Source organism: Xiphophorus couchianus, chromosome 6, assembly GCF_001444195.1.
Source record: "Xiphophorus couchianus chromosome 6, X_couchianus-1.0, whole genome shotgun sequence".
NCBI lineage: Eukaryota > Metazoa > Chordata > Actinopteri > Cyprinodontiformes > Poeciliidae > Xiphophorus > Xiphophorus couchianus.
Window position 1 is genome coordinate 13268867 of NC_040233.1, and position 14120 is coordinate 13282986.

The following is a 14120-nucleotide window of genomic DNA, read 5'->3' on the forward strand; positions in this document are numbered from 1 at the left end:
CCAACAAGAGAGGAGCTTTCCCAGAGGAGGCTTGTCTCCACGCTAATGAAGATGTGACAGTCCTCCAGTCCATGACTTGCGACGTAGCGCAAAAAGCAGAGGAGTGGGCTTAAGAAAAAAAAAAAAGAGTGACAGTTCTTCTAAAATGAATGACGCTGAAAAGGTGAAGGGGCTTCAAAAAAGAATGAGATATTGTCAAAGTCAAAAGTTGACTGACATGGTTTGAAGGGTGTTTTTAAATTGCTTTATGTCAGTAAAATAAATGCATGGAGACTTTAAATTATAACTACTAGATTAGTCAAGGGGGATTACCCAATGCACAGAAGCGAAATAAAGGAGAGAATTAAAAACACTCACCAGAGAGCTGGTGTAGCTGGGATCCGACGTGTCTTCCTGCAGATAGCGTGACAGGCCAAAGTCAGAAACTTTGCACACCAAGTTGCTGTTGACGAGGATGTTTCGTGCAGCCAAGTCACGATGGACGTAGTTCATTTCTGAGAGGTATTTCATCCCTGCTGATATCCCACGAAGCATTCCCACCAACTGGATCACCGTAAACTGACCGTCATTTTGCTGGAGGACAGGGATGAAAATAAAGGTCAGTCATTCATTAGTTGCTATTGTCACAAGGATTGACTCACAGTCACAAGATGCTTTCAACTGCAATAAACAAATTTAAAATACAGTGGCTCTCTAAGCAGAACATCCCAGCTCTGTATAATTTTGGCTGAGCTTTAAAATCTGATTATTATTTGTAAGTGAAGTGTTTTTAACATTAGCTAGAACTTAGAGGCTACTGACCAAAGCAGTAGCAACAGTAACAGTAAGTGCCTTCTAAGAAGTCAACAACTTAAAGGTCAACTAGTATTTGCAGCTTCCATTATGGACAAGCCAGATGTAACCCGGAGAAAACATTGTCTGGTCAGATGAGACAAAGATTGAGGTAATCGGCCACGATGGCAAAAGTATGTTTGGAGGACTTAAAGTGACTATTTCTGAGCTTGTACACACAGCACCAACCGTCATGTAGTTTTCACTGCAAATGAGGGAAAAATAGTAAATGGACTGAACTTATGCATCACATTTTTAGACATACTGACCACTCAATGGGCTTTTACAGAGGAGCGATATTTACCCTTCCACACAATCGATGCTCACACTCTTATACAACTATATGGTATGTGATAGGAACTTTTTCCACTTCACCTCAAATCACATGCTAAGTGGCTGAGAAATGGTCTTATTTCAGCTGAGTGAATGAATCTGATTTTGACATGGAAGTGAAAGCTACAAAGTGGAGTAAATGACTGTACTATTTTCTGATGCACCAAGGCTACTCATTTGGATTATCTTCTCCTCCAGAATGAGAAAAGCCTGGCAGTTTATAATTATTAACACAACCAGAGGGCATTTGCACATAAAAGACAATGATCAAGATACAGTACGTTGTCACTCAAACACCCACATATGAGAGGGACATCCAGTGCCGCACAGCTTCATCTGCTTGAATGCTTATTTTGCCATTCCCTCCTTTTTACCAATTGTATATTAGATTCAGTTTGCATCTTGATACAATTCTGGACTCTGGTATTCAAGTATCCATCTGTCCAATATTAACGCTTGGCACTCTTATCCTTGTCTAAATGCTCTCAATCGTAGGCTTTGAACCTTTGAAACAAAACAACAATTAAGAGGGTAAGAAGGGATCGATAGAAACACAAGTCGGATGCGGTGGTTAGCAAAGCCAACTTCAAAGAACCTATTTAAACCCACTATAGATCAAAGTGAAATAGAATGCCAATCCATGACATTGAAGGAGGGAAAAAAATGTTGAATACTGATTAAGCTGCATGTCAGTTCAATCATTACGATGAAAGAAAGAGTCTATTAATAGCTTCAAAGGTTATTAGAGTAAATAAAGGCTGATAAACAAATCTGTTGTGGAAATTTTAAAGTGATAAATGACTGATATAGGGATTTTAATTAAATACACAAATAAAATGCATTAAAATAAATATGTCAGTATGTACCAGCTCAATTAAAAAGGCTCATTCTAAATTATACTGAACTAAACAAATTCCAACATCAATTTTGTAATCAATTTATATGAACATTTCATCTGATTTCAATAAACAACTACATGCAACTTGCTTTCATAGAATTTACTCACCCTTAGGAATGAGTCAAGGGCACCATTCTCCATAAATTCTGTGACAATCATTACTGGACGGCTTTTTGTGACGACACCTTCCAGGCGGATAATGTTTGGATGGTCAAACTGGCCCATGATGGAGGCTTCAGACAGGAAGTCTCGCCTTTGCTTTTCAACGTAGCCAGCCTTCAGTGTCTTGATGGCCACATAGATCTCCCTCTTACCAGGCAGCTTCAAACGACCCTTGTACACTTCTCCAAATTCGCCTGGTCAGAAACAATGGAGCATAGTGGAGTTGCATCAAAACAAAGAGCCGATCTCCTTGATCAGTTCAAAGTCATTGTAGTTTTTCAATTAGTCACACCTTAGATGTCCTAACGTGCTCATTCATTATGTGTGTTTCAGGCATGCTGAGTGTTTTCTTACACGGATAGTAGTGCTGATCTGCTAGTGATACTCACAACAGTGCGGTTCCTTCTGACTCACAGCAGTCACCTTATCCTAAAATACTGCCAAGTGTCTTTGTATTCCCAAACTAAAGAAAAACAGCCAAGAACTATCTAGTAAATTTCTGGCACCAATTTCATTAATTATCACCAGCTTGCTGTCCTGTAGAGACACCACACCAAGACTTCAGCAAAAACGGAAATCCTTAATTAGTTAGCCACCTTGCTTTCTTATCTTTACCCGAACTCACACCTAGCTTGCTGAGTAAGCCATGGTTCGGGAGCTATTCCAGGTCCAATCACACTGCTACTATTTTTGCATCATAATGAAGAAGCACAGAATGATCTAGTGCCTGTAAAACTAAAGTGTTTCCAACTATGGGGAGAGGCATGAAATAAACATGAACATAATGCAGCCGCCTGTTTAAAGATGTTCTTTCAGAACTGCTAGTAACCAATCATATACTTTAAAAGACATTGTGAATTCCATTTTAAACAAGGGTCCACACTATTTTACATGTAAATTTGATGAAAGTGTGTGATTGAAGGCAAAACATTGCGAAAACAACACTATTATTCAAGAAAATAAATAAAATAGAAACACAGAAAATGTACTGAAAGGCTTGAGTTATCCTCTTTGGGGCCCTTGACATGACTGATTTATTTGACAAACAGTCTGACTCTCTGACCTAGTGCAGATACAGGTTAAACTCAATGGCACACAGACATGCACTTCATATACAATATGCAGAAGCATCCAAAATCACAGCAGTCCACATTCACATCATGTCTCAAGAAACAGCAAATGTGCACACAGAAATACATTGCTTCAATATACTGTTTGTCATACCTGCACCGATGACCTCCTCAATCTTGACAGTAGAGACATCAATCTCTTTGGCAAATTCTCGCACTGCCTCGTTAGGGTCCTCATAAGTGAAGGGGTCAATGTAGATCTTCATTCCCGGTGAGCCTGAGAAGTGGGTCGGGCAGCCCAGTGGGGAGGGGCAGTTAGACATGTCGGCTCGCAAAGAGAGTTCTAGGACAACCAAAGCGCTCAGTGAGCTTTTCAAGAAGGAGATAGTCGTCCTTTACACTTAAGTGAAATATTCTATAAATGTCTGGTTATTAAAATTAGTCCCTAGATTGTAGCTTAAGTCTCAATATGACAAAATGTTACAATCTCTACAAGTTCTTAGTACTGGAGACGCGGATTTCTTTAGAGCCCAAATCAGCAACAAGACATAAAATGACAGGTGAAAATATATTTGCCTTGTACAGAATAAGTGGTTGGTTACAGGGACAACTTGCTTCTAAAAAGAGAGAAAAAAATCTTTGCTGGAATAAAATGTGAAACCAGAAAAGAAAGATAAGAAAGCAAAGCATTAAATGTGACACAGAGAGACTAGGGTGTATAGAAAGCATAAATGTATGCCTTTTTTTTATTCCTTTATCCCTTACAGTGGCAAAATCTGCTCTTTCATCATGGTAGAACCAATTTTCCAGCAGCGTTTTGCTATAGGAGCTCATAAAAAGATAAAACTACCATGCCATCAACAAGCTCTTTATGCAATTCTGCAACAAGCGACCACAGTTCACAGACCAGAGATGTCTTTCCAAACGAAGGAAAGGTTTACTGTGTTGACAGGTTGGGTGGGTGGGAAAAAACACTTGTAAACAAATTTAATATGCTCCAAAAGGACGAACAGCCAGCAACCAGGCATGAAATCATCATCTCTGTGGTGACATCGAAGGACAGGCCAGTTTCATAGGGGCTGCTTAATCCAAACTTTCCCAGCTATAATTTGAATAAACCTGTCTTCAATCAAGTAAAATGTATGCCTGCTCATTTGCATGAACTACACAGAAGGACAGAAGGGTCTCAAGAGACAATGTGATGGTCGGTTCCAGGGATCAAATTACCCCACCTTGCAGTTAACACTGTAATTGCTTGGAACCCAGTTTAGGTTAATTTAACTCATCATTTGGTTGTGTTCATTGTAAAGAGTTTTTAGAGCTTTGTTTTCCATACTTTTTTACTATTTCCAAAGGTTGCCAGGCCATTTTGACAAGGGAACCATGTCTGGCTACAAGCACATGTAAAGACACTTGGTCTCAAGCTAAAACTGAATCTCAAACTCTGCACACCCATTACTTTCTAACTCTTACTCTAGAGCCCACTTTTATCTATAATTTAAAATGCAAACAGTTTATTTTTCTGCCTCCCTATGGCACAGCCCTGGTTAACTGGACTCATCTTTTTCTGACCACTGGCTAAAAACATAGACTCTCAATTTAACATGAATATTTTAAAGAGACCTTGTCTAAGTGTATGAAGTAAATGTATCTGAACATCATTTCTATCTTTACCAACATAAAAAAAAAACTTGTACTCTGTAGGGAGAGGATGCATAGCTCCTCTCCTGGACTTTGAGGTATTGACCAAAATTTTGCAGTTTTCTATATGGACAAATTTAACACAAATGAAAATGTGGATTGAAGCAGTTCAGTGAGTTAACACCTTCCAACTGTGTGTACTACTTTTTCAAAAGAAAGATTTCTAAGTAATAGATTTATTTTTTTTCCCCCAGATTTACATAAATAATCTAACAGGGACCACAAGAACACACACACACACACAAAAACATTTGTGTTGAGAAATCACTTCATTTCCCAGCCTAAACTCTGTATTTTTGAGTGGAATGCAGTTGTTTAGAGTAAGGGTTGCTTGCTGACAAAATTCAAGCAGCTAACATTTATGTACGTGGGGGCCCTTTGTTTATTTAAATTATGAGTATACCGTATTTTCTGCACTATAAGGCGCACCTAAAAACCTTCAATTTTCTCAAAAGCCGAGACTGCGCCTTATAATCTTGTGCGCTTTATATAAGGACCAATATTGAGCCACAACAGGTCTCGCAACTACGGTAAGCAGCCGCTGACTTCATTTTCCCCCGTAGAAGAAGAAGTGCGCGGTGCACGCTGGGTTTTGTGTAAAGACCCCAAAATGGCTCCTATTAAGAGACACGCTTACGACGCAGAGTTTAAGCTCAAGGCGATCAGTCACGCAGTAGAACATGGGAATAGAGCAGCAGCGAGAGAATTTAACATGAACGACTCAATGGTGTGGAAGTGGATATATATTGTGATTGCACTAACGTTTGATTTACCGTAACAGTATCAGACTGTTTTTTACGTGTTTATTAAATCGAGGAAAAGTTCCCCTCCACTATATGTTATACCTTGCTGTTGTTAAAAGATAAACTGTGTCACGAAAATACCACGTCACTGACTTTACCTTGGGAAAATAATAAAACAGCTGTTTATTCATTTTGGGAATGAACAGAGTTTTCAGAACGCTGGTTTGTAATCTATTAATAAAGTTTGACTGACCTATCTGACTATTATGTTGACATTCTGTTTAGCGCAGTTCCATCTAATGAATGCATAACATAACCCCAGCCTCTACTGTAGCGTCTATTCTATGCGCCTTATAATGCGGTGCGCCTTATATATGAAAAAAGTTTTAAAATAGGCCACTCATTGAAGGTGCGCTTTATAATGTGGTACGTCTTATAGTGCGTAAAATACGGTAGTTGTCATATTTTGGAGTGATGTTGGACCCAATCTTTGGTAAAAGGCATCAGCATCAATTTGACTGTGTTTTTCTTTTATAAAATTGAAAACATGAACATATCAGGGAAAAGATATGTTGTCATTCATCTTATGTAACTTATAGAAATCAAATATGTAGCTCTTTACTCTGTGCTAACAAAGATCAACTCTTCGTAAAAGCTGTGTAGCTGTGTACCCTTGCACAACTAGGCAGCTATACAGCTACATTTTTACCTCTGCCACTTACAAAGAGAACAGTCCTGAGTAATGAATGTGTACCATTCATAATGAAAAGGGGATATTATCCCAGAACATAAATTCATTGAAACTTAGCAATGCTTCCTGGCGATCAAGCCAAAAAGAAAAAAAAGAAAAGAAAAAGGAAAAAAAGCTCCAGAACAAAAGCATTGAAAGCGTGGATTTGTGTGAGAGTTGTTCTGGAAGCATAGAGTGAGTTTATGCAATTTAAGTCAGTTGGTTTTATTTTTTTGGCTGATTAATTAAAGTTACTGTACAGTACTTAACCATGAAATTTTCTGTCATTGACCTATTTGTCTGCTATGCTTGTTTACTAAGTGGGTCTAATGTATTCACAAATCAACCACACAGGACCAGTGCTTCCAATGATCTAATACAACTATGGGGCAAATCAAATTAGTGGTCTTTCTTAACAGAATTTACATTCAGTCTTAAGACAAATAGGAATTCCGGCTTTTTTAAAGCTAATCTTTTTAAGTTAAAGGACCCTTTCAAACTTTCAGCAAGGGGACTCACTGTCCACCAATTTCTTTTCTCTGACAAAAATTTAATTTCCATATGTCTAAGTATTAATGAAGAGCTAGCAATTAACTGTTTTCTGTGATTATATTTGTTGAGGAATTAACAAACAGCGGCAGGGCAGTATATCCCTACAGTGAGTTCATTTTCATTTCATTTCTGTCTAAGAAGCGGACTAATCTACTTTAGTTGCTCACGGTATTATGAGCTGAGGTTCCTGACTCAATCTAAACTAATTATCCATTGTTTGATGTTAGAAAATCATCTGTCACACACTTAGGCCAATTAGTGTGAAACTCACTCTCAGTTTGTATGGGTTAGGGTTTAAACGGTATAAAGGCACATGGGTGTTTTTGTGCTATTGTGTGTAGGAAATGTCAGTGAAATATCTGGGTCCTATTGCAATTCATCATCTTTCAAATGAAAAATGGTAGGACTGAAAGACTGAACAGAGATTCCTTTTGAGACTTACAAAACCTTTATTTTAAAATGTTCTTTGGCATTAGGACCATCGTAATATTAGACAGGCGTAAACATAGGAATATTTTACTTTAATCAAATAATCTTTTAAACAAAACTTGGTATAAGTAAAGTAAAAGCGGATTCTTAGCATTTCCCAAAACTGTCCATAAAAGTACTGTTGCTTTGTGCATAATCTTGTCTAATAAGCAATGCATGTATTGTTACAAACATACCTCTTAATAATTCATAATATATAATAACCTGCAAATGCTACCATGTCTGCCAAAATGTAAAATACATCCCTCATAAAAGTTAAACAACAAATGTCTTATGGAATCCAGCGAGCACTAGTTGTTTTTGGTAGGTTTCCAATTTCATTAGCTAATTAAAAAAAATAATAAGTATGGCCTTTAATTGCAAAAGCAAGACACATTCAGAAGTATGAACTTCAAATGATTCATTGATAAAATGTATGGGAGTGAAGGGAAAAGAGAAAAACAAAAACAGTGTTATTGGGGAAATTCTCAGAGTCCACTAAATTAGGTCACCTGATGAATCAGGTGACCTAATAAATCATGATGAATCAATCACATCTAAATGTGATTGATTCATCATGTGAGCTATTATTTTTTTATTTCATGTGTTTACCAGTTTGTTTGTTTCAATATCACGCCTGGGGTATAGTGTAATATAAAAGGCAGCCATTCAGTTGCTTCTCTAAATCTGCTTTATTGACACAATGAGGAAGACATCATAGGATGTGTGTGTGTGTGTGACAACATCTGGAAAAGTAGGCAGCTGGATGAAGCACAATTTTTGGAAGTTTATATAAAGCAATTGACGAAGGGGCTCTCTTTTGTTGTTGTGCTGAATATTGACATTATCAAACTGTCACTCAAATCTTAAGAGAATAGAGGAAAACCAAACACCATGAGGTGTTGTGGTAATTGAGGGAGTTTCTGAGTGTAGGAAGTGTGAAGGTCTAACAACCAAATCTGTGAATAGGACCCTTTACAAGCATTTCATTTCAGATCTCTTACTTAGGTGTGCAGTTCTTTGAACCTTAATTTTTTACAAGCTGCATTATGCTAATTGAATCAGGCTCACCCAAATATAGTTATGACAGAATTGACTCCTACAGTTCATGTCCACAGTGGCTTTAATGAGCCCCAAGCTGCCACCTTTCTGTGACTTTGACACAAAGTAACTGTGTTGAAACACTTTGCTGTGTCAGGTTCAACAAAACTCAATTCCCTGGGTGAGAGTCCCTTTCTCAGACTGCTTGGTTGGCAGATTGTAGAGCTTTCATATGAGCTACAAAGCCTGTACCCGTTCCTTTGAGTGCATGTGTGCGTCTGAGTGTGCCTGAGATTATTTGTACGCCCCTCTGGGCTTTGTGTTCCTCATCAGTGCATGCCCGGAAAGGGCTTAGACAAGACTCAATCATGAATATCATGCAGCCTGAAGAAATTTTAGTCAATGTCACAGCGCACAGGAGAGAGAAAAATATCCACAAATACCTACCTGATCAATTTAGTTTTATGATATCTATAGTTTAACTTTACACTAAACATAATACGGTACCTAATAAGTATATTTATATACCTTGGACAATCAAACACTTTGATAGACATATTCAACACTGCAGTAAAGAGCAATTTACTCCCTTGGATTTCATTTAAATATATTAGGGTAAAAAGAAATGCATTTTTGTCACATTTTTCAAATCTATTCTTTTTACAACTATTGGCTTCTTTATGGTGGTCACATAAAATGCACCCCTTGGGGAACAGTCCAGGATGTACCCTGCATCTCGCCCCAATGACTGCTGGAGATAGGCATCAGTCACACTAGGATTCTGCAAGGATAAGCAGGTTTAAATGATGGATTGATGGATCTTATAAACCTTTGTGTTGTCTTTTAAAGTATTATATTAATAAAGCCCGTTGTTCTCTGAATCCTTTGGGAGATGAGCCTGCACCTAGACGTAAGAAAAAGGCTGCTTTGATAAATAAACTCCAACTTTTGCATTATTCTTAGTCATCAGTCTTCAGTTTTTTCTACTTTCTAATTTGTAATTCTAATGTGTTATTGTATTGTATTGTTCCGGATCTGACAGCAGACATCCATTAAGTGAGGGAAAGTCAATAAAGCCTAATATGTTGCATAATTACAATAAGAAAAACAGTGCAATTTTGAGTTGCCAGTCTTTTACCAAAGTGTAGTGTCCACCATTTCCTGCATAAACAACCATTACTTTAGAAAATTAATGTAAACATGCCTAGGGGCTTCTGCATAGTTGTCATTTGCAAACTTGTGTTTAATCTAAAATGTGCACTCTAATAATAAAAAGGATCACATTTAAATAAAACAAATGAGAAAAGGTTGTAAAAGAATTTACGGTAGTCAAATTTCCAGGTCCATTTAGGTATCCTCCATTTAATTTCACTGCATACAATTAATTTTTCTTTTGGCATTCTAAATGAATTCAATAACCTGCACAAACTGGGAAAACCTACATACACATTGACTTCTTGTTAGGGAAACAAGACTTGTCGGTCTTGCCTGTGCCTACTATTGCTGTGATAATGGTGAACTATTAAATGCAATACAATACAAAGTTTTGGTTCACCATGTTAGTAAATACTTTATATTCAGAAAATATTTCATTTTTTACAATTAAAACAAGGTCTGAGTCATAAGGAAACCATACTAAATCTGTTCATTTTCATGGTTTAGGTCATTACACAGTAGAACACAGTTTTTTATATGTGTAGAAATTTAAATTAAAAAAATCTGGTACAATAAACCAACACTTTAGCAATTGTGACTGCAATTATCAGAGTGGACTCACCTCTTCCTGTGCTGTAATGTTGCAGCTTGTCACTGTACACTGCCTCCTTGCTGTATGCTCTTTTCCTGAGAGAGCAAACATTAAAAGAGAATATAAGAGCTGACATGATGAAAGGGAAGATGGCTCATGATGTTCTGTGCTGCCTGAAGATGACGCAGATGAAAATAAATCAGTTTCAGCGGATACCAATAGCAGATGAAGTTTATGAAAATGAGTTGATTTTTAATTAGACCTTGATAGGATCTTTTTTCTTTTCATGTCTCCTCTGCTTCTGCATCAAAAGAGGCTGCCCTATTTGATGAGCACTTGACTTGCTCAAACTTGCACATCACTGGTGAAAATGTAACTTTCATATATTTTAAATGGAGCAAGACAGGAATTTGACAATGTGACAAACTGCTGCAAAAAGAGATAGGCTTAATGGGGTAGAGTTGTCACAGTCTCTATGGAAAAAAGTCTTCCTTTTAAAATGTAACAGCTTTTGCATTTCTATCAAATCTATTGATTTTTTTGACATCTGTATATTAGATCTCTTTATTTTACTTAGGGTAGGGAAGAGAAAACATAAGAACAACTCCTGCACTGTCCAAATATAGAACTTTTGTTGTTTTCCTTTTCATAATTAATCCAACTCAAAATGACCAATAAGTTATTTTCTTCCTTACTGTATTTTATTTATTATTAAGCATTTCCATGATATGCTTGAGATCTTAACAAAAATGCACAACATTAGCATTAATGTAAACAAGGTTTACATTAACTAATGCTGAAAAGTTCTACAGAGCAATCTTAGCACTTGACTGACACTGGTAAAGCAAGCTAATATTGGCTGGGTTACTTTGAGAATGTATACAATAATTGTCGCAAACCTTAGTACACTCTGATACCAGTAACCAGCCAGTGTCTTCATCATTCATCTCAGTGACAGCAGTAGCATGAATAATACTTTTCACAATTTAGTACAAAAGAGAAAATAAGGCAAGCTCTGGTTACCTGCTGCACACGATGGAGATAGCAATAAGCGAAACAATAAAGACCACTCCAGCAGCTGCTGACCCCGCAATCAGAGGAAGCTGTTCCCTCAGCTCAGACTTGAAGTCATCTACACAAAGAAAGGGTAGAAGGACATGTAATGAAAATGAAATAAACTGTAAATAATACATATGTATACACACTGTGTTTATTTATCATATATACATATATAGCTTTTCTTTTTTTGTTTAGTAAAACCTAGAAAAGAGGTGGCAAAACAAATTTTTTTAACTGATTTAAATTCTGCTGAGAGGTGCTTACGGAAACCCTGTTGTGTTTGACTAAGAAAGTGAAAGGGAAAAAAAATAGCAACGCAAGCAAACTTGAGAGCAAACAAAGATTGACGAAGACCTTACAATCTTCTCTGTTGGTGTATGTGTCATAAACAAGTGGACAAGGAAACAGTTGTTGAAATCTTGGCTTTACAAGTGTTAATAGAAAGCCATTTACTGTCAGTCATCCACTATTTATTTTAACTAGTGTTGACTGTGGCAGATCTGGAGGACAACCTAAAAGTGCAAAGGCAGCAGAATCCTCAGCTATCTTTTTGTGGGTATCTTTTTTGCGACTTTGAGACCCGGAGCACAGTCGTTAAAGCAAAATCACAATTTAGCATGCTGAAGGCAAATCAGCAGCTTCTAAATCCCATCCCCCATGCAGGATGGACGCATTGGATTAAAGTGATAAAGGGAGACCTAATGCATCTTGGGAGTAGTGTGAGAGCTGCAATATGTGAGAGAGCTCAATATGACATGAATTGGTTGCTTTTTTGACTTGTATGTTTTTCAAGAATATTTCAATAAAACATTGTGAATAGCTTTTTGCAGTTTTCCAGCACTCTTTCTATTATGTTTTGATGCATATTTGTTGTGAGAGGGCTATATAAATCTTCCCTTTGAGAACACCAACTTCCCTTGACAGTTTGAAATCACGCAAAAGGCTCTTCCAGTGGTAAATATGTTTCCATAACTTCGAGACTTACTCCTGGTACACGGAGATAAAATAAAATCTCTTCCTTAAATGATCGGGCAAGTTTCTTCTATGCCTTTGTGTGTCCAGAAGAGTAAAGAGAAAATGATGAAAAAGTGTACAAAAATGCCCTGGCAGAAGGACACAAAAGATTAAGAAATACATTTATTGGAAGGGAGACAAGGCGTTTTCTTCATGAGGAAATGAAGTGGTTTGACAGCAGAAGAAAAGACTGGTAAGAGGGGCCAGGAGGTGGAGGCGTGGGTGTTATCGTCGGCTGTCCTCTGGTGCCTGCTGCTAATTGCCTTGACGAATGTCGTGCTATGGCAACTGGCCAAGGGATGAACCATAAGCAGCATGTGCGAGTGTGAGGTATGTGTCCCCATGTGTGACTGCGTGCATGCGTCTAAACTCACACTGTTAAATGTTTGAGAGAACGATTATTTGTGAAGAGAGGGTTAACAGAGGGCCTACGACTGTGAATCCACATCTGCTCTGCAGAGGTAAATAGCCAAAATGATAAACTCTGTCACCTGACATTTTTCTCTCCATTCAGACTCAACTGTGGCATAAAGTATTGTGATCTTCATTACTAATAATATTTCCAAATCTGTCAAATTTTGGATTTTAAAATAAAAGAAATTTGCCACCGCTTGCTGTGAGCCATCCTATCTGCCCAACCAAGGTCCAATGTCCTTTACACTTTAATACATGTTTACTAGAAATCTAAAATACCTGTCAACCACTTAAAAACTACAATTAGGAGCTCTAAATCCTAATTTTGCTGATAGGCCTACCTTTATTGTTCTTGAGATGCTGTGGACATTGCTGGGTATGCCCACAGCCTAAATGAAAACACAAAAGTGAACTTAAGCACATTTATTTGCTTTACATATTCATAAACTATATATATATGACATAATCCCTTGCAGTGTTAACTTGAAGGGATTCATGCAGAAATTCTGAATTACTGTATTGATGCTCCATGGTTTGGAGGCGATCAGCCTATGGCACTGTATAGGTGTAATGGGCGCTCAGATTTCTTTGATAGTTGCTTTGAGACCATCCGACTTGTTGCATATGGTATTGCTCATCTTCCTCTTGACAAAAGGTCTGCGGAGTTTGCTGGTCAACCAAAAACAGGAAAATCATACCATTATGGAATACCACTGAACTAGCTTTTGGCTCTTATGGTAGTGTGTGCAGGTGCCAAGTCCTGCTGGAAAATAACATCAGCATTTTCATCCAGCTCGTCAGGAGAGGGAAGCATGACGTTCTCGAGAATTTCCCAGTAGACGGCTGATTGACTGTGGACTTCAAAAACACAATGGACCAACACCAACAGATGGCATGGCACCTCAAACCATCACTAACTGTGGAAACTTCACACTGGACATGGAGCAAATAATGTGGATTCTTTATCTTTTCGCTGTTCCTCCAGAGCCTGGGGCTTTGATTTCCAGATAAAATGCAGAATTTACATTCATCTGAATAGAAAGCTCTGGTCTATTTCGCAACAGTTAAGTTCCTTTCTCCTTAGTCCAGGTAAGACGCCTCTAGCGTTGCCTCTGATTCAGGAGAGGCTTGATATGGTGAATGTGCATTTGTAGCCCATCTAGTATTTGCTTATGTGTGTCTGGAATGGATTTCACTTGACAGTCCTCTCAAGGCGGCGGTCCTCTCAATTGTTGGGGAACCTTTTACTACACCACGTTTTCCTTCCACTCAATTTTCAGTTGACATGCTTGGGTACAGAGCTCTGTGAACAATCAGCTTCTTCAGCAATGACCTTTGGTGGCTTACCCTCCTTGTG

General features: G+C 37.9%; 1 protein-coding gene across 2 annotated transcripts in view; it reads right to left on the reverse strand.

Annotated features, from left to right (window-relative positions):
* Positions 1-14120, reverse strand: part of ephb1 (EPH receptor B1) — a 173535-nt gene that overhangs the window by 23956 nt on the left and 135459 nt on the right. Inside the window, exons 8-12 of one of the 2 annotated variants that reach the window (XM_028021343.1) lie at positions 11300-11408; positions 10307-10371; positions 3449-3571; positions 2171-2418; positions 358-573 (exon numbers count right to left, since the gene is read on the reverse strand). In XM_028021343.1, the coding sequence (XP_027877144.1) occupies positions 358-573; positions 2171-2418; positions 3449-3571; positions 10307-10371; positions 11300-11408 (761 nt within the window). Of the gene's footprint in view, positions 1-357; positions 574-2170; positions 2419-3448; positions 3638-10306; positions 10372-11299; positions 11409-14120 lie in introns of both variants that reach the window. The other variant, XM_028021342.1, reaches the window with a different exon arrangement.